Source organism: Chlorocebus sabaeus, chromosome 27 (assembly GCF_047675955.1).
Source record: "Chlorocebus sabaeus isolate Y175 chromosome 27, mChlSab1.0.hap1, whole genome shotgun sequence".
Lineage (NCBI taxonomy): Eukaryota > Metazoa > Chordata > Mammalia > Primates > Cercopithecidae > Chlorocebus > Chlorocebus sabaeus.
The window spans coordinates 3,259,649-3,287,148 of record NC_132930.1 but is presented as its reverse complement, the minus strand read 5'-3'; the positions used below and the strand labels follow the sequence as shown (position 1 = coordinate 3,287,148).

General features: G+C 37.1%; 1 protein-coding gene across 2 annotated transcripts in view; it reads left to right on the top strand.

The window, feature by feature from the left end:
- GABRB1 (gamma-aminobutyric acid type A receptor subunit beta1) overlaps window positions 1-27,500 on the top strand; it is a 439,513-nt gene that overhangs the window by 175,848 nt on the left and 236,165 nt on the right. For both annotated transcript variants that reach the window (XM_008017486.3, XM_038008562.2), the window contains exon 4: window positions 9,393-9,613. In XM_008017486.3, coding sequence (XP_008015677.1) covers window positions 9,393-9,613 — 221 coding nt within the window. The remainder of the gene's footprint in view (window positions 1-9,392; window positions 9,614-27,500) is intronic.

Genomic DNA, 27,500 nt, shown 5'->3' with positions numbered 1-27,500 from the left:
CTCCCTTTTTAAAAGTCGTTTAACATCTCTAGGTCTAAGATTTCTCAGCATACCTCCAATTTTTCAGTTCAGGTGGGCTAGATGATTGTTTGAGGTTTCCTTGGCCTTTAATGTATGCAATTATTGGTAGTGAGATTCTGATTTGTATGTTGATGAGCATCATTACTACAACTTTTTCTGGTTGGAAGAAATAAAGATGGGAGTAAATTAGCACAAGGAAAGTGGAATTTGGTGTAAGGATATCAAAGAGAGATCACAAGGAGCTAAAGCACTGAACATGTCAGACCTCGGGAGAACTAGAAACAGAAGTAGAAAGTCTTCGTCAATCTCTTCATTCACTCTCTAACAATAAACTCTGCCCCTTATGGCTATCTTCTGCATTTTTCTCCACTTTCTTTCTTTCTCTACAGGCTGGCTTCCTCTTTTGATTCACAGTCTCTCCTCTCTTATAATTTCATAATAGCAGTGCAGCCCTAATTCTTAGTCATAACCTTTGCACTTGGTCCCACAGCTCCTGCCTCAGATCCTTTGTCGAACAAGCAAATTCCTGAGAAAGGACTCTGATTGGTCCATCTCAACTTTTTCGAGCCAGGCTTATGTTTATTGACTGACTGTGAAGCAACTGTTCTTGAATCAGGTATCTACTCCTATTCCAAAAATGGGAGGAGAGCAGCCTCATGTGATATAGAATGTGACTCTGTTCAAGCAGCAGGGATTACAGGCAGGCAGTCTCCATCACAGAAGAACTGTGGAAGTCATAGGCAGTGATGCACAGTTCTACTCTAATAAGTCTTTCCGGGGAAGCAGCCCAAGTTTTACAAAGGGCAGATCTCAGAGCTCAGCTAAACTGACATGAATATTTTATGGGGAACAGAGGCTTGTACTTGGGACTCCTTTTAATATATATTAAAATCAATGTAAGATAAAACATAAATGTGAACAAGAGCTTTGGTTCTTTCCCCAAAAGATATACACACATATTTCAAAAATACATGTAATGCCTTTCTGGAGAATAGTTAGAAAAGAAGAAATTGCTTGAACGATCCTTTTGAGTGGATGCTCCATTACTAGATGCTAAAGCAATATCCTGTCTCTTTCCTAACATAATCTGAGATGTGCAGATTGTGGGGTCAGAGAACAAGGAACCCTCCCTTTTGCAGCTCGCTGTGATGTCTTCTTACATCTCATTCTAGTAAAACACATACTTTAACATATTTTAACATATTTGCCTGCACTGCATAGCTGTTTTTCCTATTCCAAATGCTAGATAACTAATGGATTTTAATAAAATGATTTCTTATGGTATAAACCATCTTATGTCAGCATTCCCTAGCATAAACTTTTGAAGGATACATTAAAATCTCCAGATAAGCATGTTCATATACGTATTTTTCATGATAAACAATGGTAAAACATTTTGAAATCTTTTACTCATATTTAAAAGAGATATTTTCATATGAGGCAGGGTTTCTCAACCTTGCCACTATTGACATTTTGAAGCAGACAATTCTTTGTTGTGGGGTCCTGTGCTGTGTGCATTGTAGAAAGTGAAGGAGCATCCCTGGCCTCTACCCACAGATGCTAGGAGCACACCACTAATCTCACTGGTGACAACCAAAACTGTCTTTAGACACTGCTAAATGTACCTAATATGGGGGGAAGAATCAGCCTGTCCTTAAAACTATAAATCTAGGAAGAATGTTACCTTTTTTCTCCAAAAGAATGACTTTTATTTAACATAATTTTCTTATACCATACCTTTAATCATCTCTAGATTAAAAAAAAAAAAAACCATATATATGTTGTATTGGGGGCAGGCGCAGTTGCTTACACTTGTAATCTCAGCACTTTGGGAGACTGAGGCGGGCAGACCACCTGAGGTCGGAGTTCAAAACCAGACTGGCCAACATGGAGAACCCCCATCTCCTAAAAGTACAAAAATTAGCCAGACGTGGTGGCAAACGCCTGTAATCTCAGCTATTCAGGGAGCTGAGGCAGGAGAATCTCTTGAACCTGGGAGATAGAGGTTGCAGTGAGCCGAGATCATGCCACTGCATTCCAGCCTGAGTGACAGAGCAAGACTCCATCTAAAAAAATACAAATAAATAAAGATAATTTTAAAAAAATGTTTTGAAGTTTATTGAGTGCTACTGGTTTGGTATTGTCCATCTTGCCTTTCCTCAATGAATCGAATTCTGTCATGCCTGAATTAGTCCAATTAATTTTATTATCAAGCTCATATTCATTTATCACATTAACTTACCTTAGTGTCAAAGAATTCCCTATGGCCCACAGTTTCTAAATACGTCACACTTTCTCTCAAGAAATAGCTTGCACACTTGGGAAAGATGGTGGAACGCTTGTGAACACACCTAGAAGGAAAATAATTTTGCAAAAATTTTCTCCCATTCTGTAGGTTGCCTGTTCACTCTGATGGTAGTTTCTTTTGCTGTGCAGAAGCTCTTTAGTTTAATGAGATCCCATTTGTCAATTTTGGCTTTTGCTGTCGTTGCTTTGGTGTTTTAGACATGAAGTCTATGCCCATGCCTATTCCCTGAATGGTACTACCTAGGTTTTCCTCTAGGGTTTTTATGGTATTAGGTCTAACATTTAAGACTCTAATCCATCTTGAATTAATTTTCGTATAAGGAGTAAGGAAAGGATCCAGTTTCAGCTTTCTACTTATGGCTAGCCAATTTTCCCAGTACCATTTATTAAATAGGGAATCCTTTCCCCATTTCTTGTTTCTCTCAGGTTTGTCAAAGATCAGATGGCTGTAGATGTGTGGTACTATTTCTGAGGACTCTGTTCTGTTCCATTGGTCTATATCTCTGTTTTGGTACCAGTACCATGCTGTTTTGGTTACTGTAGCCTTGTAGTATAGTTTGAAGTCAGGTAGCGTGATGCCTCCAGCTTTGTTCTTTTGACTTAGGATTGTCTTGGAGATGTGGGCTCTTTTTTGGTTCCATATGAACTTTAAAGCAGTTTTTTCCAATTCTGTGAAGAAACTCGTTGGTAGCTTGATGGGGATGGCATTGAATCTATAAATAACCTTGGGCAGTATGGCCATTTTCACAATATTGATTCTTCCTATCCATGAGCATGGTATGTTCTTCCATTTGTTTGTGTCCTCTTTGATTTCACTGAGCAGTGGTTTGTAGTTCTCCTTGAAGAGGTCCTTTACATCCCTTGTAAGTTGGATTCCTAGGTATTTTATTCTCTTTGAAGCAATTGTGAATGGAAGTTCATTCCTGATTTGGCTGTTTGTCTGTTACTGGTGTATAAGAATGCTTGTGATTTTTGCACATTAATTTTGTATCCTGAGACTTTGCCGAAGTTGCTTATCAGCGTAAGGAGATTTTGGGCTGAGACAATGGGATTTTCTAAATATACAATCATGTCATCTGCAAACAGGGACAATTTGACTTCTTCTTTTCCTAACTGAATACCCTTGATTTCTTTCTCTTGCCTGATTGCCCTAGCCAGAACTTCCAACACTATGTTGAATAGGAGTGGTGAGAGAGGGCATCCCTGTCTTGTGCCAGTTTTCAAAGGGAATTTTTCCAGTTTTTGCCCATTCAGTATGATATTGGCTGTGGGTTTGTCATAAATAGCTCTTATTATTTTGAGGTACGTTCCATCAATACCGAATTTATTGAGCGTTTTTAGCATGAAGGGCTGTTGAATTTTGTCAAAAGCCTTTTCTGCATCTATTGAGATAATCATGTGGTTCTTGTCTTTGGTTCTGTTTATATGCTGGATTATGTTTTACTGATTTGCGAATGTTGAACCAGCCTTGCATCCCAGGGATGAAGCCCACTTGATCATGATGGATAAGCTTTTTGATGTGCTGTTGAATCCGGTTTGCCAGTATTTTATTGAGGACTTTTGCATCAATGTTCATCAGGGATATTGGTCTAAAATTCTCTTTTTTTGTTGAGTCTCTGCCAGGCTTTGGTATCAGGATGATGTTGGCCTCATAAAATGAGTTAGGGAGGATTCCCTCTTTTTCTATTCATTGGAATAGTTTCAGAAGGAATGGTACCAGCTCCTCCTTGTACCTCTGGTAGAATTCAGCTGTGAATCCATCTGGTCCTGGACTTTTTTTCGTTGGTAGGCTATTAATTATTGCCTCAATTTCAGAGCCTGCTATTGGTCTATTCAGGGATTCAACTTCTTCCTGGTTTCGTCTTGGAAGAGTGTAAGTGTCCAGGAAATTATCCATTTCTTCTAGATTTTCTAGTTCATTTGCGTAGAGGTGTTTATAGTATTCTCTGATGGTAGTTTGTATTTCTGTGGGGTCGGTGGTGATATCCCCTTTATCATTTTGTATTGTGTCTATTTGGTTCTTCTCTCTTTTCTTCTTTATTAGTCTTGCTAGCGGTCTGTCAATTTTGTTGATCTTTTCAAAAAACCAACTCCTGCATTCATTGATTTTTTGGAGGGTTTTTTGTGTCTACTCATCTGACAAAGGGCTAATATCCAGAACCTACAAAGAACTCAAACAAATTTACAAGAAAAAAACAAACAACCCCATCAAAAAGTGGGCAAAGGATATGAACAGACATTTCTCAAAAGAAGACATTCATACAGCCAACAGACACATGAAAAAATGCTCATCATCACTGGCCATCAGAGAAATGCAAATCAAAACCACAATGAGATACCATCTCACACCAGTTAGAATGGCGATCATTCAAAAGTCAGGAAACAACAGGTGCTGGAGAGGATGTGGAGAAATAGGAACACTTTTACACTGTTGGTGGGATTGTAAACTAGTTCAACCATTATGGAAAACAGTATGGCGAGTCCTCAAGGATCTAGAACTAGATGTACCATATGACCCAGCCATCCCATTACTGGGTATATACCCAAAGGATTATAAATTATGCTGCTATAAAGACACATGCACACGTATGTTTATTGCGGCACTATTCACAATAGCAAAGACTTGGAATCAACCCAAATGTCCATCAGTGACAGATTGGATTAAGAAAATGTGGCACATATACACCACGGAATACTATGAAGCCATAAAAAAAGGATGAGTTTGTGTCCTTTGTAGGGACATGGATGCAGCTGGAAACCATCATTCTTAGCAAACTATCACAAGAACAGAAAACCAAACACCGCATGTTCTCACTCATAGGTGGGAACTGAACAATGAGATCACTTGGACTCGGGAAGGGGAACATCACACACCGGGGCCTATCATGGGGAGAGAGGAGCGGGGAGGGATTGCATTGGGAGTTATACCTGATGTAAATGATGAGTTGATGGGTGCAGCACAGCAACATGGCACAAGTATACATATGTAACAAACCTGCACGTTATGCACATGTACCCTAGAACTTAAAGTATAATTAAAAAAAAAAAAAAGAAAAAAAAGAAAATAATTTTAATGCTGTTGGCCAAAGAGCATTAATTTCTTTCTGAAAAAATGTTCCATCTTCTCTGGAGTGCTTGCACTTTGGACTAATGAAGAATTAACAGAAAACTGGTTGTGTAAGAGAACAAAAATACAATTTAGAGGCTTTCTTTTCTACCTAAAAATAGAATCCACCGAAATGAAGTCATAGGCTTTATTATAGTCAAATGTCACTGTTAACTTTTATATTAAGCGGTGGATAAAAAATTGTTTAAAATATAATAAGTAGTTTCTCTGACTTGTAAATGATAAATACTTTCATGGAAAATTTGCCCATCTCACAAGGTTTCTGTGAGAACAAATGTTATATTAGATATGAAAGGGTTATGAGAACCATGAGCACAGAGCACGCCACAGGAGAAGGGAATTATTGTCATGCGTGTGGTTTTACATAGATTGTAGAAAAAGGAAAAATTGGTGTATTTTGGTACTTCCATAATGTTCATTATTATCACCACAATTATCATTATCTTCAAAAAGGTTTTATTAAGGTTATCAATATCATATGTCTGTATTTTTATTTATCATAGAATCAGGTCCTAGATTAGGCTGCTAACCCTAGAAATGCATTAAAAGACCAGGTGTGAAGGGCACTTGCTCCCCCTTACCTACTTGCAGATGTAATATGCTAACATATGTTCATTTTCACTGGATAACTTCTATTGCAAATCAGGTACATTATTGCTTGAATTTATAACCATGATATAATTTTTACTCAATATTTATTGAAAACAGAATGAGTTGTATAACAGAGATTTCACCACATGGCATGTAGCTCTTTCTCTACAGGAAACAAAAATAGTTTCCAAAGAGGAAAAGGGAAACGTCTACACGCACACACACACACACACACACAAACACACACGCAGAAGTCTAAACAGGGATTACCCATGTTTTCTCCTTACTGTTCTCCACTTATCACACCAGTAAGTAAATGATAATAAATGCTATGTATTAATATAGCATTTATCATTCAGTATTATTTTGCCATTTTTAAAGTTGACAAATTAAAATTGTATATATTTATTGTGTACAACATGATGTTTTCAAATATGTGTACATTGTAGAATGGTTAAATAAAGCTACTTAACCAATGCATTACATCATATACTTCTCTTTTGCGGTAAAATTTACTCCTACCAATTTTCAAGATAGTCCCTTATACTTTATGATCATATGTTTTCCCCATCGCATATTAAAACGTTATTGAAAATAATTGTGGAGCAAGGATTTTGCTGCAGGTTACATTGTGAGGAATCCTGTGTGGCACTCATAAGAATCTGGATGCTAATGAGGAATTGGTATAAGCTGACACATGTATTGCATTGTTGATCATGCTGACTGCCGCGGCAAAATTTACACTATGACTGTGGCTGATATTTAATTTTCCTATACTGGCTGAATTATAAACAAGAATCCAACACCAAGACTTAGAATTCATCACAATTGTTTATTTTCATGGCCAACAGAGTCCATCTGCCTACAAATTCTTTTATAAACATCTCTTTAAAAATAGAAATGCTCATGAAAATGAGCATACACGCTCTAAGTATTTGGAAGTGTAACACTAATTTGTACATAGCAATTAAAATTTTTGAAGATAATTTATTTGTTTAGCACGTTATGGTTTCTAAAGTACCTTAACTTTAATTTTCTCAATTGATTCTCACAAAAAACCAGTAAAATGCTATTTTTTCATTTTAGAAATAAGGCAAGTCAGGTGCGGTGGCTCACACTTGTAAGCCCAGCACTTTGGGAGGCTGAGGCCAGGGGAGCAGTTGAGGCCAGGAATTTGAGACCAGCCTGAGCGACACAGAAAGACCTGGTCTCAAAAAAGAAAAAGAAAAAAAGAAAAAAAAATAGCCAGGTGTGATGGTGCATGCCTATAGTCCCAAGTACTTGAAAGGCTGAAAGATAGGATTATTTGAGCCCAGGAATCTGAGGCTGCTGTGAGCTAGGATGGCGCCACTGCACTCCAGCCAGGATGGCCAAGTGAGACTGTCTTTAAAGGACAAGAAAAAAAAAAAAAAAAAAAGAGACATCTTAGGTACAAGAGATTATGTCAGTCACTCATAATTAGGCTTACACATGGTAGAGTTTAAAATCAAGCAGTTTTGTAATCTAAACCCATAATCTGCCCAATTCATTTTCCTCCAAAAAATCACAATATTAAGAACTTGTAGATGATGCAAATGAGAATGGCAGTAACTGAGAAGAGGACTGTAGGTAGCCTGAGGGTTATTTTTTTTTAATATGAAGGTAAGGTGGAAGGAGGTTTTATATCTTTAAAATGGATACTGTGGGACTAACAGTCAAATGTGAATATCCTTTTGCCATTGAACAAGAAAGAATGTCTTTAAATTATTGGAAGGTGGCTTCTGAATAAATAGTATAAATGTTCTTCAATATGGTTAAAAGACCCTGGAATTCATTGTGCAGAAAGAATATTGTTTTATATTTTAAGATTTTTCAGAAATGCATAAATATCCATTTGGAAGTCTAGATGAAGTGCAGTTTTCCCAGATGTTAGACATGATTCGAATAATTCTTTTTCCCCAGTGGTATATATAACAGTGGTAGTACATGAACACTGTGCAGGAGGTACACAGTGTGTTCTCAGCAGTCACTAAGGCATTCACAAAGCCACTACTGCCATATGAATATCTTAGAAAAAGTGAACTTTCTGTTTTTATCAAGATTCATGTCAAAGACTTTAAGATTTTACTGCTGCCAATTTATTTTCCTTTAATGGACAATCATACTTTGCATTAATAGAGTTGTTAAAAACCGACAATAACTAATGTGCTAAGATCATTGTCTGCAAGACCATCCCTTCCAGCAGCTTGAGCCGTTTATAGTGATCCCAATATTCCTGTCTCTAACTGCCAAGGGAAACCTAAGTAGAAAGAAAAGTTCAGGGGGATGTCCTTTGTAATATCTTGTGAAGGTGAAGAAGCAAGCTTCAAGATCAATTCCAGCTCTAAATTCACACCACTTCCTGAAATGAAACACAAATGTGGTAAGCGAGAAATGTTGAATAGTGCCACCACTGAGGTTAGTCTTCAGACCAAATAAACATCTCCATTTTTATGTGCCTCATAACTACTTTTCAGGACCCAACCATAGATAAGTTGTAATTCAAAGAAAAATTCAGCTAAGGGCAAATTGATAACCTTTATGTGTTAAACAGAGTAATGTTCATTCAAAAGAATTTGTGGTTTGAAAAACACCCTTTCCTTTTAAATGCATTCAGTTTTAGTTATTATTTATCAGACATTCCTCTCCAAAACAGAACTATAATATAATATCCAGAGGTCAATGTTTGTGAACATAGATTCCTCTGTACAATTTCTCTTTATGACCTTACCCATGACATCATTACCTTAACTTCAAACTTTAAAATTCAGTTACATCTATTTGCTCTATATTGGTGGAAATGTTTATATATATTTTCAAGTATAGTTCTAGTTTCAAGTATAGTTCTAGTACTTTTATTATTTATTTAACTAATTATATATATTTTTAGAGACAAGGTCTTGCTCTGTCACCCAGGCTGGAGTACAGTGACACAATCCTGGCTCACTGCAACCTCAGTCTCCTGGGCACAAGAGATCCTGCTACATCAGCCTCCCAAGTAGCTGGTACTACAGGCATGCACCACCACACCCAATTAACTTTTTAAAAATTATTTTTTGTAGAGATGAGGTCTCATAACATTCCACAGGCTGGTCTTGAACTCCTGGGCTCAAAGGATTCTCCTGCCTTGGCCTCCCAAAGTGCTGGAATTACAGACATGATTCACAGTGCAAGGCCCCTAGTACTTTTAACCTGTTAGTTACCTTATACCTCTAAGTGCAAATTTTAATATATTCAAATGTAATCTCTTACAGGACATCCTACATGTTATTAAACCTTAGATGATAATGATAGTAAAATTCTTCTTTTGGCTTTCTTTATTTCACAGGATTATACACTCACCATGTATTTCCAGCAGTCTTGGAAAGACAAAAGGCTTTCTTATTCTGGAATCCCACTAAACCTCACCCTAGACAATAGGGTAGCTGACCAACTCTGGGTACCAGACACCTACTTTCTGAATGACAAGAAATCATTTGTGCATGGGGTCACAGTGAAAAATCGAATGATTCGACTGCATCCTGATGGAACAGTTCTCTATGGGCTCCGGTAAATGACTTTATATTGCATGTTTTAAAGTTGTTGTTGCTTTGTTTTATTTTCGACTTTTGGAAGTGGGCAAAGGGAAGAGAAGCAAGAATATATAGATGAATATATAAATGGGGTGTCATATACTTATGAAGGTCTATTACTAACCCTCATGTAGTTAAGGGCTTATTGCAAATTATAGGCAACACATCAAAATTACCTACCAGTTTTACCACAGAAATATCTGAACTGTAAACTGTTATTATAGGATATGTAAAGTGGTGGCTGTTTATTCTTTGGTGTCACCTTTAGTGATTCTTTTGAGAAACAGATGAAACCTGTATATTCACAATATCTCAAATTTTCCTGTTATTTCAGAGTGTTCATAAGCCCCTTGAAATCCTTCAATGTACCATGAATACTAAGCTGAAACTCCAGTTATGGGTCAAAATATAACAATTAATATCTTTAAATTCACCAATGCCCCAAAACAATATACAAGTGAAAATAATATATATCTGTGATGAAATTTCTAGTGGTTGGTTATTTAGTTGATAGTTTTGGTCTTCATTTGCACAGTAAAATAATATCAGTTGTTCTTGGCAAAATGATCTTTGAAATTTGATAGCTTTGGTCTTCATTTGCACAGTAAAATAACATAGTTGTTCTTGGTAAAACAATCTTTGAAATTTTTCCACTCTTTCTGTACCCCAAGGACTTTCAACTTCAGTTAAAAATCTCTGAGTTAAAAGTCTTTGGAAGAAATGGTAAAATAAATTAACAGTTCCCTTGAGTCTATTGGTAGCTACAACAAAAAGACTACTAATCCAAGATTGGTGGTTAATTATTAGTTATGGTTCATATACTATAAATCAATTGTAATTTTTCTGTTACCAGTGTAACTTCCATCAGACATGCCCGATGTGTAAAGGGATGAGTTACCCTTCTAAATTATCCTGGGAGAGTAAATCCATGACTCAATTTAATAGGCTAATCAACCATGACATGTGTAAGTATATGGATTAGTAAAGAATATATAAAAAGTTGATTGATTGAAAAAAAAAGAGCAACTAGATTTTTTTTTTTTTGGCAAGAAAGAATGTGGCTTACATTGTCAGATTACAGAGTCTCACTTCATGAATTTCCCAAATTACTACCAGCATCTACCAATGGGAATAATCAAAGGAAGGAAAATATTTGAGAATCATGAAGTTGAATACATTTCATTTTACAACTGGGAAAACTGAGACAGAAAAGGGAGAAGTACTTTATATAAGGGAATAATAAGGTAATGCCAGAACTGGGACTAAAATCCATGTATCCTGATTCCCATGTCTGTGCTTTTCCACTCCATTGCCATTCAAGTGCACTTAAAAGTCAACTCCTATTTCCAAATTGTACACCACTTTAATCCCTTCGGAGCAAACCCAGTTCTTTGTAGCTTGTTGTATAGCAAACAGACAATGACCTTTCCAAAGAGAAACACAAACCATTCATCTATTATCTGTGCCCTGCTCTTTTTATGGCACCAATTTTCTCTGTAAGAGCCTCACACTAGTTCTCATAACTTCCCTTTCTCTTCCTCTGTCTTTCCCACTTCCTCTTCCCTCACAGATTTGGTTTTCCTTTCCCTAGAAGTTATCAATATCCTGGAAAGGTCATAAGGTATAGCAGAGAAAGTATGACATCTAAAGTCAGGGGACCGAGATTGGGCATAAACTCCACAATTTTCTGACTTCTTGACCTCGAACAAATTATGTAAACTTGTTAAGACTTAGTTTTTCAGTTGTATAGTAACGGGCTAATACTCCCTTACTCATTACTGGTACAATCTTATGAACTAATCAATATGACAATACGCAATAAGTCCTAAATTGTATTTCTCTAAAGTAGTTGTGCCTTATATAGCCTTATTAGGTACTGGACAAACTGCATACCGAGGGTGGTTTTCTAACTCCCAGGGGTATCAGTGATTAAAATAGCAATAAAGTTGTTCAATTAAAAATACACTCATTGAGTGCCTATTATGTGCCACACACTCACTATTTTGGCCCTGAGAATAACTTTCCAGAAGCTGAGTAGAAATTTTTCAGTGGACATAGAGCTGAAAACAATAGATACTGCGGACTCCAAGACTGGGGAGAAGGGGAGTGTGGCAAGTGTTGAAAAACCACCTATTGAGTGCTATATTCATGATTTGGGTGATGGTTTTAATAGAAGCCCAAACCCCAGCATCATGCAATATAGTCATGTTACAAACCTGCACATGTACCTCCTGAATCTAAAATTTGAAAGGAAAAAGAAAAAAAGAAATTTGTCAGTGGAATGCACTTGGGACTTTGAGTCAAGAGACTTGTGGCCTAACCATCTGGTACCCTTCAGTAAGCCATTTCACCTCCCTGGACTTCAGATCCACCAACCTTAAAAAAAGTGATTGGATGAAACTATTCCTAAATTTCATACTGTATTAGTCTGTTTTCATATTGCTATAAAGATGCTACCCAAGACTAGGTAATTTACAAACAAGAGAGGTTCAATTGACTCGCAGTTCTGCCTGGCTGGGGAGGTATCAGGAAATTTACAATCATTGCAGAAGAGGAAGCAGACACGTCTTACATGGTGGCGGGTGAGAAAGAGAATACCAAAGGGGAGGAACCCCATCCTTACCGAAAAAACAATTCTCATGAGAATTCACTCACTATCACGAGAACATCATGGGGAAATCACCCCCATCATCCTGTCACCTCCCACTGGGCCGTCCCTTGACACCTGGGGACTACAATTTGGATTACAATTCAAGATGAGATTTGGGTGGGGGATACAGAGCCCAACTATATCACCTACTAAACCTAAATTCCATTGCTTTGTGATCCTATATATTAGGGCATATTCATTTTAATTCCCCTGATGTAACATTTCCTAATCTAAGAAATGACAGTCTGCATTTTTCTAGGTAAGAGCCTTTTAAAGAATATCTGTTATTGGTCACCTCCTAAGCACACATACTAGAATATCCTTATCATATAACATATTGGAATATTTATAGCTGTATTTATTTTAGGCATGAGTAATTAAGAGAATCAAACTTTTTACCTTAATCCTTTCCATCAGTCCAGCTCATAGTCATCATGAATGGGTCCATATATTAATGAGTAGGTTTTAGCAATCATGGGATCAATGAGATTTTCCGAATGCACTGGAAAGCCTTTGGCTAGGTATTCCATAATCGTAACAGCATATCATTATTTTGCTGTATTCAAACTCTCAATATGAGATACTATAACTTATATGAAGCCAGAAGAATAGAGTCAGTTGTCTATTTTTGTGAACTATGTCAAATCAGATTTTTCATCAAAGGAATGGCACATAGTCCTGTAAACACCCTGAAATAATAGAATGGTGTCTGGTGAGGGATTGGCACTTCTAGAGGAACCAGGTTACTATGCAACAGATATTCGGCCCTTGGGAGAGACTTCATTCCTTGTGCCTCTTGCCCTTGGGTCACCCTCCTGTGACAAAATGCATTACACAAAAGAGTAACCCAGTAACCTCTATTACTTCCTCTTCCATTTAGGTGGGGAATCTAAATAAAAAATGTCCATGATGTGCTGTAAGTTGTGTTAGGAGACCAGAACTTTAGTCCATGTGCCATGAGCCATTTAAATTGGTCCTCTCAGAACACATGATGTCATTTCCTTTCTTACTCAAAAGCAGAGACGATACAGTATCAGCTCCCTCTATGTCACTTAAAATTCTTCTGTTTTTCCTCCCTTTCTTTCACTTAACTTTAAGGAGGATTTTTCTCTTTTCTCTGAGACTAATCTCTTCATGTCTGCATGTAATCTTTTTGGTGCACACTCTTTACAGACTTTGCTCCCCCATTTTACCTACCTCTTCAGCCCTTCCTCTCTGTTGACTCCCTCTCTTCAGTTTCTGCTTTGAGCACCAGTTTTCTCACAGCTTTGGTTTCCTCTACTGCCTCACTATACGTTACTCCTCTATCTCCAACAACATGATTCCCATCCATACTACTTTCCCAAAACAGCTCTGCCAAAAATTACCAAAACCATCACTGGTTCTCAATATTAAAGAATCTTAAAGAATCTTGACTTGTCCGAATGCTGTAAGAGTAATGACTGACTCTGACTTCAGGACTTCCAAGACCCAGCACAATTTTAAAATTATTCTTGTTCTTCTGTTTTTTGTTATTTCATTATTGACTCCTCTTTTGCCACTAATTGAAACCTCTAAGGATTCTTCAAGATTTGATCACTTTATTGAGTTTAACAGCTTTAAATATCTAAATTCCCAAACGATCGAGTTTCAAAAATTTCCAATTGCTCACTGAGCATCTGTATTTGGATTGCCTGCCAGCTCCTACTCACATGACCCCTAGTTCATATCATTTGATTCTCAAAACTGGGCCATCCTCCTTTCCCAAGTGTTAATGAAATTACCATCATCCCATTCAATAGACATAAACTTGAAGGCAACTGTATAATTCCACATCTCTTTTGTCACTGAAATTTAATCTGTTGCTTCTATTCCACTCTATCTCAATCTCCTTCTCTATTTCCAAATCACTTCTGCCACCTAAATTAACATCCTCACTGTCTGTCACTTCCGGGCCCATTTCCTATCTCAATTTTTCTCATTACTGCCATCTTACTTCTCCTACACAAAAAAAAAAAAAAAAAAAAAAAAAAAAAAAAGTTTCCTCTTTCAGATATCTAAGACCCTCTGCTTATTTCTGTAAACACATCTGAGGCATTTCAAGCTTAAGTATGTTTCAAATACTTTATCCCATAAATATTTCATGGAATATACAGCTGACTCTGGAATAACATGGATTGAACTGCATAAATCCATTTACTGGAGGATTTTTTCTCAATAAAAGTTACACCGAATGTGCCTGCCTCTCCCTCCTCCCTTTCCACCTCCTCCCTGTCATCTACTTCTGCCACCCCTGAGATAGCAAGAAGGACCCTTCTTGTTCCTCCTCTTCCTCAGCCTACTCAATGTGAAGGCTATGAGGATGAAGACCTTTATGATGATCCATTTACACTTAATAAATAGCAAATATATTTTCCCTTCCTTATGATTTTCTTTTTTTTCCCCTTAAGATTTTTGTTTTATTATTATACTTTATGTTCTAGGGTACATGTGCACAACATGGGAGTTTGTAACATATGTATCCATGTGCAATGTTGGTGTGCTGCACCCATTAACTTATCATTTACATTAGGTATGTCTCCTAATGCTATCCCTCCCCGCTCCCCACTCCCCACAATAGGTCCCGGTGTGTGATGTTCCCCTTCCTGTGTCCAACTGATCTCATTGTTCAATTCCCGCCTGAGTGAGAACATGCAGTGTTTGGTTTTCTGTTCTTGCGATAGTTTGCTGAGAATGATGGTTTCCAGCGGCATCCATGTCCCTACAAAGGACACGAACTCATCCTTTTTCATGACTGTGTGGTATTCCATGGTGTATATGTGCCACACTTTCTTATTCCAGTCTGTCATTGATGGACACTTGGGTTGATTCCAAGTCTTTGCTATTGTGAATAGTGCCACAATAAACATACGTGTGCATGTGTCTTTATAGCAGCATGATTTATAATCCTTTGAATTTTCTTAATAACATTTTATTTTCTCTAGATTACTTTATTGTAAAAATAAACTAAGACCTATAATGTAAATTATATGTTTGTTGCTATTTACATTATCAGTAAGGGTTTTTATTAGTAAGGTGTTATCAGTATGTTATTAATAGTTATGTTGTGAGAGAGTCCATAGTTATATGTGGATTTTTGATTGCATGAGGGGTGTAAGAGCCCTTAATCCCTACCTTGTTCAACAGTAATTATATTACAAGAATTATTTGTCATTTCTCTAAAATTCAAATATAACTGGGAAACCAGTATTTTACCTGGTAATCCTACAGCCCTACTGATGCCCTCCCTTCTCTGCCCCCATTCTTTCCCCCACCCCACCAGTTTTTCCCATCTTACTTTTGCTTCAAAGTCTCTCTCAAATTCCACTTTCTCCATGAGGACTTTCATGACCTTCCTAGCCAGATGAAAACTCTCTCTCATTTGATGCCTTACTACAATGTAATCTTATAAATTGAAATTCGTGATTCTATTACTATGTTTTATCTTTCTGTAGTCATTTTCCACTGATGTACAGGATTGTGTATTTGTTGAAAATGTGAATTGTATTTCCTTAACCTTTGCATCCTCTCTCAAACCAAATAGATGCCCAATAAATGTCTGTATAAATGAAATTAAAAACTGTAGGATGCAGTCACCTGATTCACAATAGTTGTCAGCTGCAACATTTTCTATATCTACATGATGGCTTTATGCAAAGAGAAATTATCACTATTAATGGCCTCTTGTCCAAATATGATCCAGATGGTTGCATACACTTATTCTCTCCAAGGCCTAGCCATGTGGGTGCTGAAAGAATGTGTTATCTTTCCCTGAAAATGGCAGGTGCAGAGCAATTTAATTCTGAGAAGACATTTAGTGGAGCATTTAACCTCCTTGAAAAAAAAAAAAATGCCTTTTCAAATTTTTCGCCTTCTCCTCCTAGCCCCTACAATTGCTTTTCTTTCAAAGTTCCACAGTACTCCTTCCTTCTTCTTTTACCAGATGTGAGCCCAGGGCCAGGTGGTTTTGAAGAATTAAGATGAATGTGTGTGAATGGCAAGTGGAATGAAGAGTGCTGTGGTTTGAATGTTTGTTTCCTCCAAAACTCATGTGGAAATGTAATTGCCATTGTGATAGTTTGGAGAGCAGAGATCTTTAAGAGGTGACTAGGTCATAAGGTCTCCATCCTTGTGAATGGACTAAAGCTTTTCATGGGAGTTGGTGTGACCCCTCTGGCATATGTGCTCTCTCTCCCCTGCACACTTTCTCTCTCTCTTGCGCCCTCAATTTCCCCTTCTGCCATTCTATGATTCAGCAAGAAGGCCCCACCAGATGCAGCTCCCTAGGGAATCTTGGATTGCTCAGCCTCCAGAACTGGGAGCCAGAACATTTCTGTTTATTATAAATTACCCAGTTCGTGGTGTTCTGTTATAGCAACACAAAAATGGACTAAGATGGGAAGTGAAAAGCCTTCCATTTCAATACTGGTCCACATTAGGTCTCTGTACTAATGTTGTTGAGTATGTATGTAGGTCTGTTATCATTGTAAGTATATACAAAGTAAGATGTATGTACAGTATCATTTTAACTAATATTAGTGGCAATTGTATAATGAAATTTAACCAAAACCCATGTAAATAAGTAATTGAAAATATATTATATAACAGACACTATGCTTAATGCTCACCTACATTGTCATATGTAATCTTTACTACAACACTATGAGCTATGTACTACTATTAAGCTAATACTAAAGATTCCAACACTGGGAGATCTAAAGTAACTTTTACTGTCTCTTAATTTGTTATTTCTTTACTTCTTAAAAGTAGGCCCCAAAGAGTACACACATTGCGTTTGCCTGCTAAATTATTCACATCTCTTGTACTCTATAGTTTCCTCTCTTCTCTTTTTAGCCCCCCTTGTAAATTATTTTTTGAAGAAACAATGTCATTTTTGTGATGATATTCCCTTGTTGTAAATGTCTTTCTCTATCTCTGTCTCCTATGTTAAGACTTGATCACATTTAGATTACCTGCTTTCAGGGTTGTGTTTTGGCAAGACTGCTTCATAAGCAGTATAGGATAATTCTATAAAGGGACCCAAAATGCGTGACTGTCTTTTTTGATGATATGAAGATTGATGAACAGATTCAGATATATTGACAGCGTGATCTCTCCACTTCTATTAATTTTAATGTAATTGTATTACTTCGCTGGGGCTGTGTAACAAAGTACCACAAACTGGATAACTTAAACAGTAGAAAGTTATAGTCTCACAGTTCTGGAAGCTAGAAATAAAAAATCAGGATGTTGGCAGAATTGGTTCATTTTGAGGGCTCTGAGGAGGTCTGTTTCAGACTTCTCTTTTTGGTGCATAAATAACCATCTTCCCCCTGTGTCTCCACATAATCTTTCCTCTGTGTGTATTTGTGTTTAAATTTCCCCCTTTTATAAGGACACCAGCCATCACCAGTCATAATTGGATTAGGACCCACCCTAATCATCTCACTTTAACTGGATTACCCTTCTAAAGACTCTATTTTCAAATAAGGTATACTCTAAGTCACGGAGGTTTAGGACTTACACGTATGAATTTGACGAGACACAATTCAAACCATAATAGCAACAAATAACAATTTTCTAAACCTATTTAGCATTTGCAAAGCAGAGATATTCTATCATCTCTTCTTTATTTATGAACTATACTACTCTCTAAAGAAGAACTGAACTCGCTGACTATTTGATTATCTTAAAGTCGAGTTTATACAATGAAAGCAGGCTAAATGCTTGACTGCTTCCTCTTAGCTGTTTTCTAAACAAGTTATTTTCCCTAAAATCTTCCCAATGTGACCACCAAGGATTGGTATTGTGTTGTTTCATATTCTTATACCTTCCTTTGTTTAAAAGGTAGCACGCTATGCCGACCACTCTGTACCTTACAAAGTGATTTTGCAAAGCCAGCAGAAATGTGGGAGGCTTTTTTTTTTTTTTTTTTTTTTTTTTTTTTTTTTTTTTTTTTGAGACGGAGTTTTGCTCTTGTTGCCCAAACTGGAGTGCAATGGCACGATCTTGGCTCGTTGAAACCTCTGCCTCCCAGGTTCAAGTGATTCTCCTGCCTCAGCCTCCCAAGTTGCTGAGATTACAGGCACGTGCCACCACGCCCAGGTAATTTTTTTTGTATTTTTGTAGAAACAGGATTTCACCATGTTAGCTAGGATGGTCTCGAACTCCTAACCTCAGGTGATTCCCCCCGCCTCGGTCTCCCAAAGTGCTGGGATTACAGGCGTGAGCCACCGTGCCTAGCCTTGAAAGCATTTTTAAACCAGGTCTTCTCACTCCAGAGTCTACACTCTTAGCCATGGCACAAGGCATCTTATTGTCCCTGTACATCATTTCTAGGAAGACAGTTGTCTATGTATGGTGATTTCACTGCTCACCATTACAGAAATGAAAATAACCAAAGAAGGTAGACAGCCTAAATGGGAGTAGCTCTGCCAAGTATGTGAGCTTTTGAAAAATGTATACAATCTTGGCCGGTTGCGGTGGCTCACGCCTGTAATCTCAGCACTTTGGGAGGCTGAGGCGGGTGGATCACGAGGTCAGGAGATCGAGACCATCCTGGCTAACACGGTGAAACCCCTACTCTACTAAAAATACAAAAAAATTAGCCGGGCGCGGTGGCGGGCACCTGTAGTCCCAGCTACTCGGGAGGCTGAGGCAGGAGAATGACGTGAACCCAGGAAGCGGACCTTGCAGTGAGCCAAGATCGCTCCACCACACTCCAGCCTGGGCGACAAAGTGAGACTCCGTCTCAAAAAAAAAAAAAAAAAAAAAGGAAAGAAAAAAATGTATACAATCTTTTTGGCTTTTCTAACTCATACTAATGACTCTAAATTCCAAAGAGAAGCCATTCCGCTTCAGATTTTAGAAATGAATCTAATGTTAACTAAAAACCTGTGGCCTGATGAGGATTTTGAGAACTCCTCTACCATATTTGTTTACCTGGCTCTACTTCGAATCGATTTTTTTATGTTCTTGGCAGTGTCTGACCATGGATTGTGTGTGAGAATAAAATCAATGGCTATACTTACTGAATATAAAAGAAAGATAGAGTTTTTCACTATTCCTTGGAGAATCATCTCATCTTGCCTTGGTCTTCAATGATAAAGCAAAATAAAAAATAGAGGCAATTATCTTGATAATACAGATCCACTACACACACACACACTCACACACATACACACATACACACACACATTATTGATTTTTAAAGCAGTTTTGGGGGTCCTAAATGCTTAACATTAGCTCTCTGTATTGATTATCCACACTGAAAGAAATTGTTTCTCTCTTCTACAAACTTTCCCTGTAGAGAAGCAATTATGATTACATTCAAAAGTCCTGGGCAGATCTCACAAGGCTTACTGTGAGATATGCTAGGTAAAAATACTCTGCAGTTGATTGCAGGGAATAAATATGAGAGTTGATGTAGTATTTGCAGAGGAAGCTTGGCTGTTATTGACAAATGCATCTTGTTAAGAGAAAGAAAACTGCTCTTTCAAATGGAAGAGAGAAACAGCAGACCATACATAAAGAATAGGTAACTCAGTTTGTTAGAAAGAATGCCTGGAGACTTTACAATTCCCACTGAAGGACACAGTGTTGACATTCCCCTCACAGTTTAGTTGGCATGTATTTTAGAGTTTCATCACTGGAGTACAGAAAAAGCTATTCAAAATGTTCTCCAGTGAAAGAGCTGCTATTTTTGCCTCTCAAAGTTTTTATTTTGATGTTCTTTATTCATTTATCTACATGGAAAACTTTATAATTAAATGATATTAGTAAGGATATCTTTTATGGTATATATGGCATTGTAACTAACTAAAACATTAAATAAGCAATTGAAATAATCATGCAGTTATTACAGCTATTGTGTGAGTGTGCTATTTGTGGATGTATCATTGTGATTATGCCTTCTTAATTAAATTAATGTAGAAGATTAAATACAAACAGTAACCAAAAACATAAGAGTTACCTCTCCCCAAATTCTTGACCTTGATTGTGTGCCTTGTGGAAGAATATCAAATGTCAATTCTCAAGAAGAAAGAAAAGACTTAGATAAAGAATGTAAGAAAAAATGGAAGGAAGGAAAAAGAAAAGAAAAACAAATATCTCAGAAATGTTATGAATTTTATATCTTAGTTATATTGTTAGAAATGACACTGCTTCCTGAGAAGATGTATCAGATTTTGGCAACAATTTATGAAATTTTTCAAGTAGTCTTCTGCAGGACTCTCATCTTATTTCATTAAACCATCATTTCAAATTTAGTATTTTGGTACCACTTCCATGATTTTTGCCATAACTGTACATCATTTAAAAACATTGATTTGTTTGTTATTTACGTATGTATTGGTATGTATACGTGTATAAATTCATATATATTTTTAAAGAAAACTTTCATTAGCTCTGTATATGGGAAATGATTATTTTTAAATATACATTAAAATACATCTAAGCAACACATTTTATTAAAATTAAAAAATTTGTATTCATGTTCCATTTACAATGATAGTTCCTCATGTATAGAATTGAGATAATACAATTGCCTATGTAACACACGTTGCTTACATCATCATTATCAAAATAAAAGCCTAAGTTTTCCTTATAAACTTTTTGAGCACGATGTTAAAGCTAGGTTTCCTTCAATCAATGGTATGTATCCCAGATTGTGAAATAGTCATCCAGAAGCCACCATTTGGTTGTGTTGCAATTCAACTTCTATTTTATGTATCAAAGAGTGTTTCTTAAGCTTAAAATTCCACTTTGGTTTGTATATCAAATATAATAATAAACCTGGTATGTCATTTCTTATTTTCAAGTGTTATGGCATTATAACACTCTAGATAGAGAGGCATCCTATTTTGTATCCATGTAACATGCTGTTTATGGATTATGCAGCATCCCATCATCATTATGGAAGCAGTACTTTACTTTAGACTAAAACAGAAATGTCACAGAGGATTTCTGGAATGAGAAGTACCACGAAAATACAATAAACATATTTTTAAGGCTAGAACTTTTAGAAAAATATTGGCTTATTTTGTATATCAATCTAAGTAATCTGATTGAATTTAATAGGATATATTTATAGTAAGCTTAATATTGCTTTGTTACATGTAAAAAAGTAATGGAACGATGAGTACCATATTTACTGGAAGTAGTGCCTCATCCTCCTGAGTGGTTCAACTTAAAAAATTACATTTTGAGAAGAAAATAGTCTTTGCCTAAATAACTCTTTTTTTCCTTATCCCTGCTTGTAAACTGTGAGTGTTGCTCACTCAGTGGAGCATGCTTTGGCCTTTCCAGCACATGCAGTTATATTAAATAAGCAGCTTTGTTTAATGGATTAGGCCTTGCAATTCTATATCTTCTAGGACAAGTTTACATTTAACCTTTTTTTTGTTTTGTTTTGTTTTTTGTTTTTTTTGAGATGGAGTCTTCCTGTGTCACCCAGGGTGAAGTGCAGTGGCACAGACTCAACTCACTGCAACCTCCACCTCCCAGGTTCAAGCGAGTATCCTGCCTCAGCCTCCCATGTACCTGGGATTACAAGCATGTGCCACCACGCTCAGCTAATTTTTGTATTTTTAATAGAAACGGAGTTTCACCATATTGGCCAGGCTGGTCTTGAGCTCCCGACCTCAGGTAATCCACCCGCCTCGGCCATCCAAAGCGCAGATTTATCTTTTTGAAATCTTTTTTCTTCTTTTTAATAAAGACAGGAATAGAGCTATCAGGATAGAGCCCACCTGTAACAAAACCACAAAGAACTGGAGCTGAGAGACTGGCGTGGTCCATTTTCTTCTATTTGCAAAGTAGTGGTAACCACTTCAAGATAGTAACAATAACAAAAATTCATGTAAATTCTATTTTTTAATTAAATTCCCAAATTCTTACCCCTTTTTGAATAAAGTCGTATAAAGTTGCTTAAAGCAGAGTTATTTGTTCTTTTTAAACACCAAAGGATTACTGAAAACAGAAATTCTTTGTTCTACAATACAAACAACTATCTGCTTTGAATATTTAGATGATTAAACTTCAGTAACTAAAGTGGAATCTGAGGATTAATGAGTGCCACTTAACGTGTTATTACCATATATATGTTATTTACATGTTTCTGCCTTTTCAACTAAAGTATGGACAATACTAGGACAAAGGAATTTTATCTCTTTTGGTTCAAGAATATCTTATTTTCCAGCACAACAGGCACAGGGCCTGACAACTTTTCAACATTTTGTGAAAATATTTAAGACATGAAACACGAGACTTAAGGGCACAAAAATGGAAAACTGATATCAAAATTAGAATTGTTTATTAAATGCCTCCAAATGTGACATGATATCTACAAGTCACTTCCAGATTTTAAAAAATCACAAAACTCAAAATTACAAGTTATTTTAAAAGGGTTATCTGCTGCATTTGCTCAGAAGTGCCTCAGGCCCAAAAATGGTTCCCTAAGACCTCACTCATGCTTTGTTTATTTGAGTTTTCTACCTGTTCTTGTGCCCCTGTTCTCTCTTCTTGCTCTTGTATCCTACACATCATTAGCTGGCATGCTTTTCTAAAGCACAATTTCATCACACTGCTCTCCTGCTCAGAAACATATTGATTCCCCATTATCCACCACATCAAGTTGAAATTCCTCTCCAGACTTGACACTTCTCAATTAAATCTACCCTTGTTACATAGTCTCAAACATAGTCTCTGATTTTGCCTAACCATGAAACTTTATATCACAACTATTGTTTTTCCTTCACTTTCCTTAATTACTAATCAGATTTTTAATTCCAAGTCTCTGTTCAATTGTTCCCTTTTTCATTTTTTTTGTTCCCTTTTTTGGTTTTTTGAAAGAGTGAAACAGTATTTCAATCTGTTGCCCAGTTGGAGTTCAGTGGTGCGATCACAGCTCACTGCAACCTCAACCTCCCAGGCTTAAGCAATATGCCTCCTCAGCCTTTCAAGTAGCTGGCATCGCAGGCGCATGTCCAACTAATTTTTTGTGTCATCATTTATTTTTTGTAGAGATGTGTTCTTCCTATATTGCCCTGCACTATATGTTTCCTCCCTCCCTTCCTTCTCTCTTTCCCTCCCTCCCTCCTTCCCTCCTTCCTTCCTTCCTTCTTTCCTTCCTTCCTTCCTTTCTTCCTTCCTTTCATCATTTCTCCCTTCCTCCCTTCCTTCTTCTCTCTTCCTTCTTCCTTCCTTCCTCCCTCCCTCCCTCCTTCCCTCCCTCCCTTCTTTCCTTCCTCTCTCCCTCCCTCCTTCCATCACTCCCTTTTTTCCTTCCTTCCGTCCTTCTTTCCTTCCTTCCTTCCTTTGTCTTCCTTCCCCTTCTTTTCTTCCTTTCTTCCTTCCTCTCTCTTTTCCTCTTTCTGTCTTCTGTCTTTCTCTCTCTCTCTTTCTCTCTCTCTTTCCTTCCTTCCCCTTCCTTCCTTCCTTCCTTCCTTCCTTCCTTCCTTCCTTCCTTCCTTCCTTCCTTCCTTCCTTCCTTCCTTCCTTCCTTCCTTCCTTCCTTCCTTTCTTTCTTTCTTTCTTTCTTTCTTTCTTTCTTTCTTTCTTTCTTTCTTTCTTTCTTTCTTTCTTTCTTTCTTTCTTTTTCTCCTTCATTCTTTCCTTCTGCCTATATTGCCCAGGCTGGTCTAAAACGCCTGGCCTCAAGCAACCCTCCCTCCTGGACCTTGTAGTGTTGGGATTACAGGTGTACCCACCGCACCCAGCTTTGCTTTGTTTCTTTTTAACTAAACAATAAATATTTTTCATTTTCCTTTTAACTGTACACTGCTCATCTTCTATCTTCTACAACTACTTCAACTCTTGTAGACCCCTCCTCACAGTTCTGTAGAAACTGGAAATCTTACCATATAACATGTAATTATAAAATGTTTAATTAGATATTGTTTCATATGTATTAGTCTTACCTCTTTAAAAATAGTTTAAAGATGGTCCCCAATTTACAATCGTTTGACTCAGATGATTTGTTTCTTACTTGATGATAGGTTTATTGGGGGTATTAAATGCATTTTTAACTCAAGGTATTTTTCACTTACGGTGGGTTTATTGAGACATATTGCCATCACAAGTTGAGACGCATCTGTAATCTTTTTGTGTCGTTCTTAGGATTTTTGCTGGGTAGGGTATTTCAAAGGCTCCTGCTTGGCATTTTCAGTTGTCAGTTGCCAGTGCTCTGCACTATAGTCTTCCTGCCTCCCTCCCTCCCTCTCTCCCCTCTCTGCCTCCCTCCCTCCCTTCCTTCTTTCCTTCCTTCCTTCTTTTCTTCCTTCCTTTTGCCATTCCTCCCTTCCTCCCTTCCTTCCTCTCTCTTCCTTCTTCCTTCCTTCCTCCCTCCTTCCCTCCCTCCCTTCTTTCCTTCTTTCCTCTTTCTTCCTTCCCCTTCTTTCCTTCCTTTCTTCCTTCCTCTCTTTTTTCTTTCTTTCTCTTTTCTTTCTTTCATTCCTCCCTCCCTCCCTCTCTCTCTCTCTCTCTCTCTCTCTCTCCTTCCTCCCTCCCTCCCTCCCTCCCTCCCTCCCTTCCTTCCTTCCTTCCTTCCTTCCTTCCTTCCTTCCTTCCTTCCTTCCTTCCTTCCTTCCTTCTTTCTTCTTTCTAATGGAAATGAGGTCTTCCTATGTTGCTCAGGCTTGTCTCAAACTCCTGGCCTCAAGCAATCCTCTGCCTTGGCCTCCCCAAATGCTGGGATTACAAGCATGAATCACCTTCCCCAGCCCTGTAATCTTTTTTAAGTGTCTATTCCTTGTGTTTCTTTTCCCCACAATGCACACTATAGTTAGCACATCTTAAGCAAGTGGTAAGTGGTTATTTATTTATTTTTAAATCTCAACTTAGAAAGTGACTGCTCTTAACAATATCTCCCTGATGGCTTTGACTTTTATGTAGTCAGTTTTACTAAATTTTAAGGAGATATGAAAATGGAACTTTATATGAAAATAAAATCACTTGCATGAAAATGATTACTTCTAATGCTTAAGGTTCTTCAATAGCCCATGAGTAGGGAATTTCCTCCTAAGAGTATAAATTGTGTTGAGATATGAGAAATATATGCACATTATTATGGATAATACTTTTCCACTGTGGGCCAACCTACAAATACACACATGAATGTTTTCCTTCACAATATTTCCCTCAGAAAGCTATATGCTTAGTCTGTCAATACTGCTGCATTTAAAATATGTTCACAGCCCTGCTGTAGAAATTCCCTTTGAACTCTTGGCCACTTGTTTAAATATTCAAGGTGGAACAAATTGCTACACTGAAGGTGATTATTGGAAATAAGTAAGAGTAGAAAAATAACTTAATGAAAAACATTTTTAGTCAAAAATTAGATGCAGAACTTATACACACTAATTTTTCTTGTATTGTTCGTAAAATAACTATCAATACATTTCTAAATGAAGGCTGAAAATACTTTTAGCAAAGAGAGAGCACACAAACGAATTCTTTTGTGCCTCCTCAATGGGAGCATATTGACCAGTCCAAATGTATTTGTGTATATTATACCCATTACTTAGTTCAGATGGTGTATTATGAATGGAGCAGAGTCAGAAAACAGAACTATTCAACTTCTATCTGATAGATAAGAATTGCACTTCATCTAGAATGGTTAAGGCAAGCACGATTTAGAACTTATTAAAACAAAGATAATTAACACATTATAGAAGGACACAGTTATTCAGAGAGGTAGAAATTAGTGCACTGGTTGATTTGCTCATAGTTTAGATGTGGGTTGTGAAAAAATTAGAGTAGTCAGTATGTTTATAAGGTTTTTGACCCAAGGAACTGAAAGAACAGACTTGAGGAAAACTGTAGACAAAATACTTCTGGAGATAAGCTAAAGATCTCTGTTTTGGGAATGTTATTTTTGAAATGCCTGTAGACGTGTAAGTGGAGAGGTTGACTGGCATTGACTGGCAGTTGTAGAAGCTTGAGGTCCAAGAGGGAGATCTAGATTTGAAGTAATTAGTATATAATGGCCTTGGTGACTGTATTATTTCACCAAGGAAGAGAGCATAGATAAAATGGAGATGAGGTCCAATGTCAAGAAAAAGGAGAAGTATTTCAACATTTAGAGTTAGGAAGAAAAGGCAGAATTAACCAAAGAAGCCAAAAATGGAAGCTTAGGGTTGGACCATTCATTCACCATAATAGCAGAGATGGAAAGGCTCCAAGTACAAACTCAAAGAGATGGGTCCCTGTGGTGGTAACATATAATCATCGCAATGGCTTCTTAAGACAGATAGTCACATTTTATTCCTTCTAAAATGAAGAAACTGAGGCAGAAACAAGTAACTTGCTTAAGATCTGATAGCTGCAAAGTGACTGAGTCTGAATTTGGAATCAGTCATCTGATTTCATGGCCTACATGCTCAACCACTATTGTAATAGAAATATAAGTTCAGCACAAGGTCAGGTCTCACGTACTGTTTTCTCAGTCCTGGGTAACACATTTTAAGAACAGCACTGACAAGCCAGAGGACACTGCGAACACAATGGAAATGGCAAAGGACTTGGAACTCTGTCCATATGCAGCAGAGATAATGAAGCACTCAAGATTGTCTCTCTCAGATCTTTTTATCTTCAAAGCCACAGATCAGATGGAATATAGTTGCTTGTGTTAAATAATGTAAGAATAAAATAACTATAGTTTTAAATAATATTTGAGAAAACTGAGGGTAAATGTGGGCAGAACTAGAGAAGAGGGGCCTGAAAAAGAGCCTAGCTAGTAGAGAAATATAACTCACCTGAAAATTTTGAAAGTCTATCATTTCAAAGAAAGCTTAGACTTATACTGTGCTGCTTCCAACAGAAGATCAATGACGAACATGTGGAAACTTCAAAGAATATGTTAGTTCTACTTGCTTACCTTAGTGACCCTAATGTGAAAAAGATTCACTCATAAGAAATTTGCTGCGTAACTATTAAAAAATGGAACTAATGCCTTGTTACTAGTGTCTCTCCAGAGGTAAGTAACCTGGTAAAAAAGAAAGAACTTCAGCTTTGGAATCAAATGAACCAGTTCCATTATTTATGGTAGAATGACCTAAAACTGACTCCTCAACTTCTCTGAGCCTCAGTTTCCTCACTTATAAAATGCCTGTAACAATATTCATCTTTCAAATTCCTATGAGAACTATTATGTGTGAAACTAGAACAGGGTTTTTTTTTTTTTTTTTTTTTTTCATGT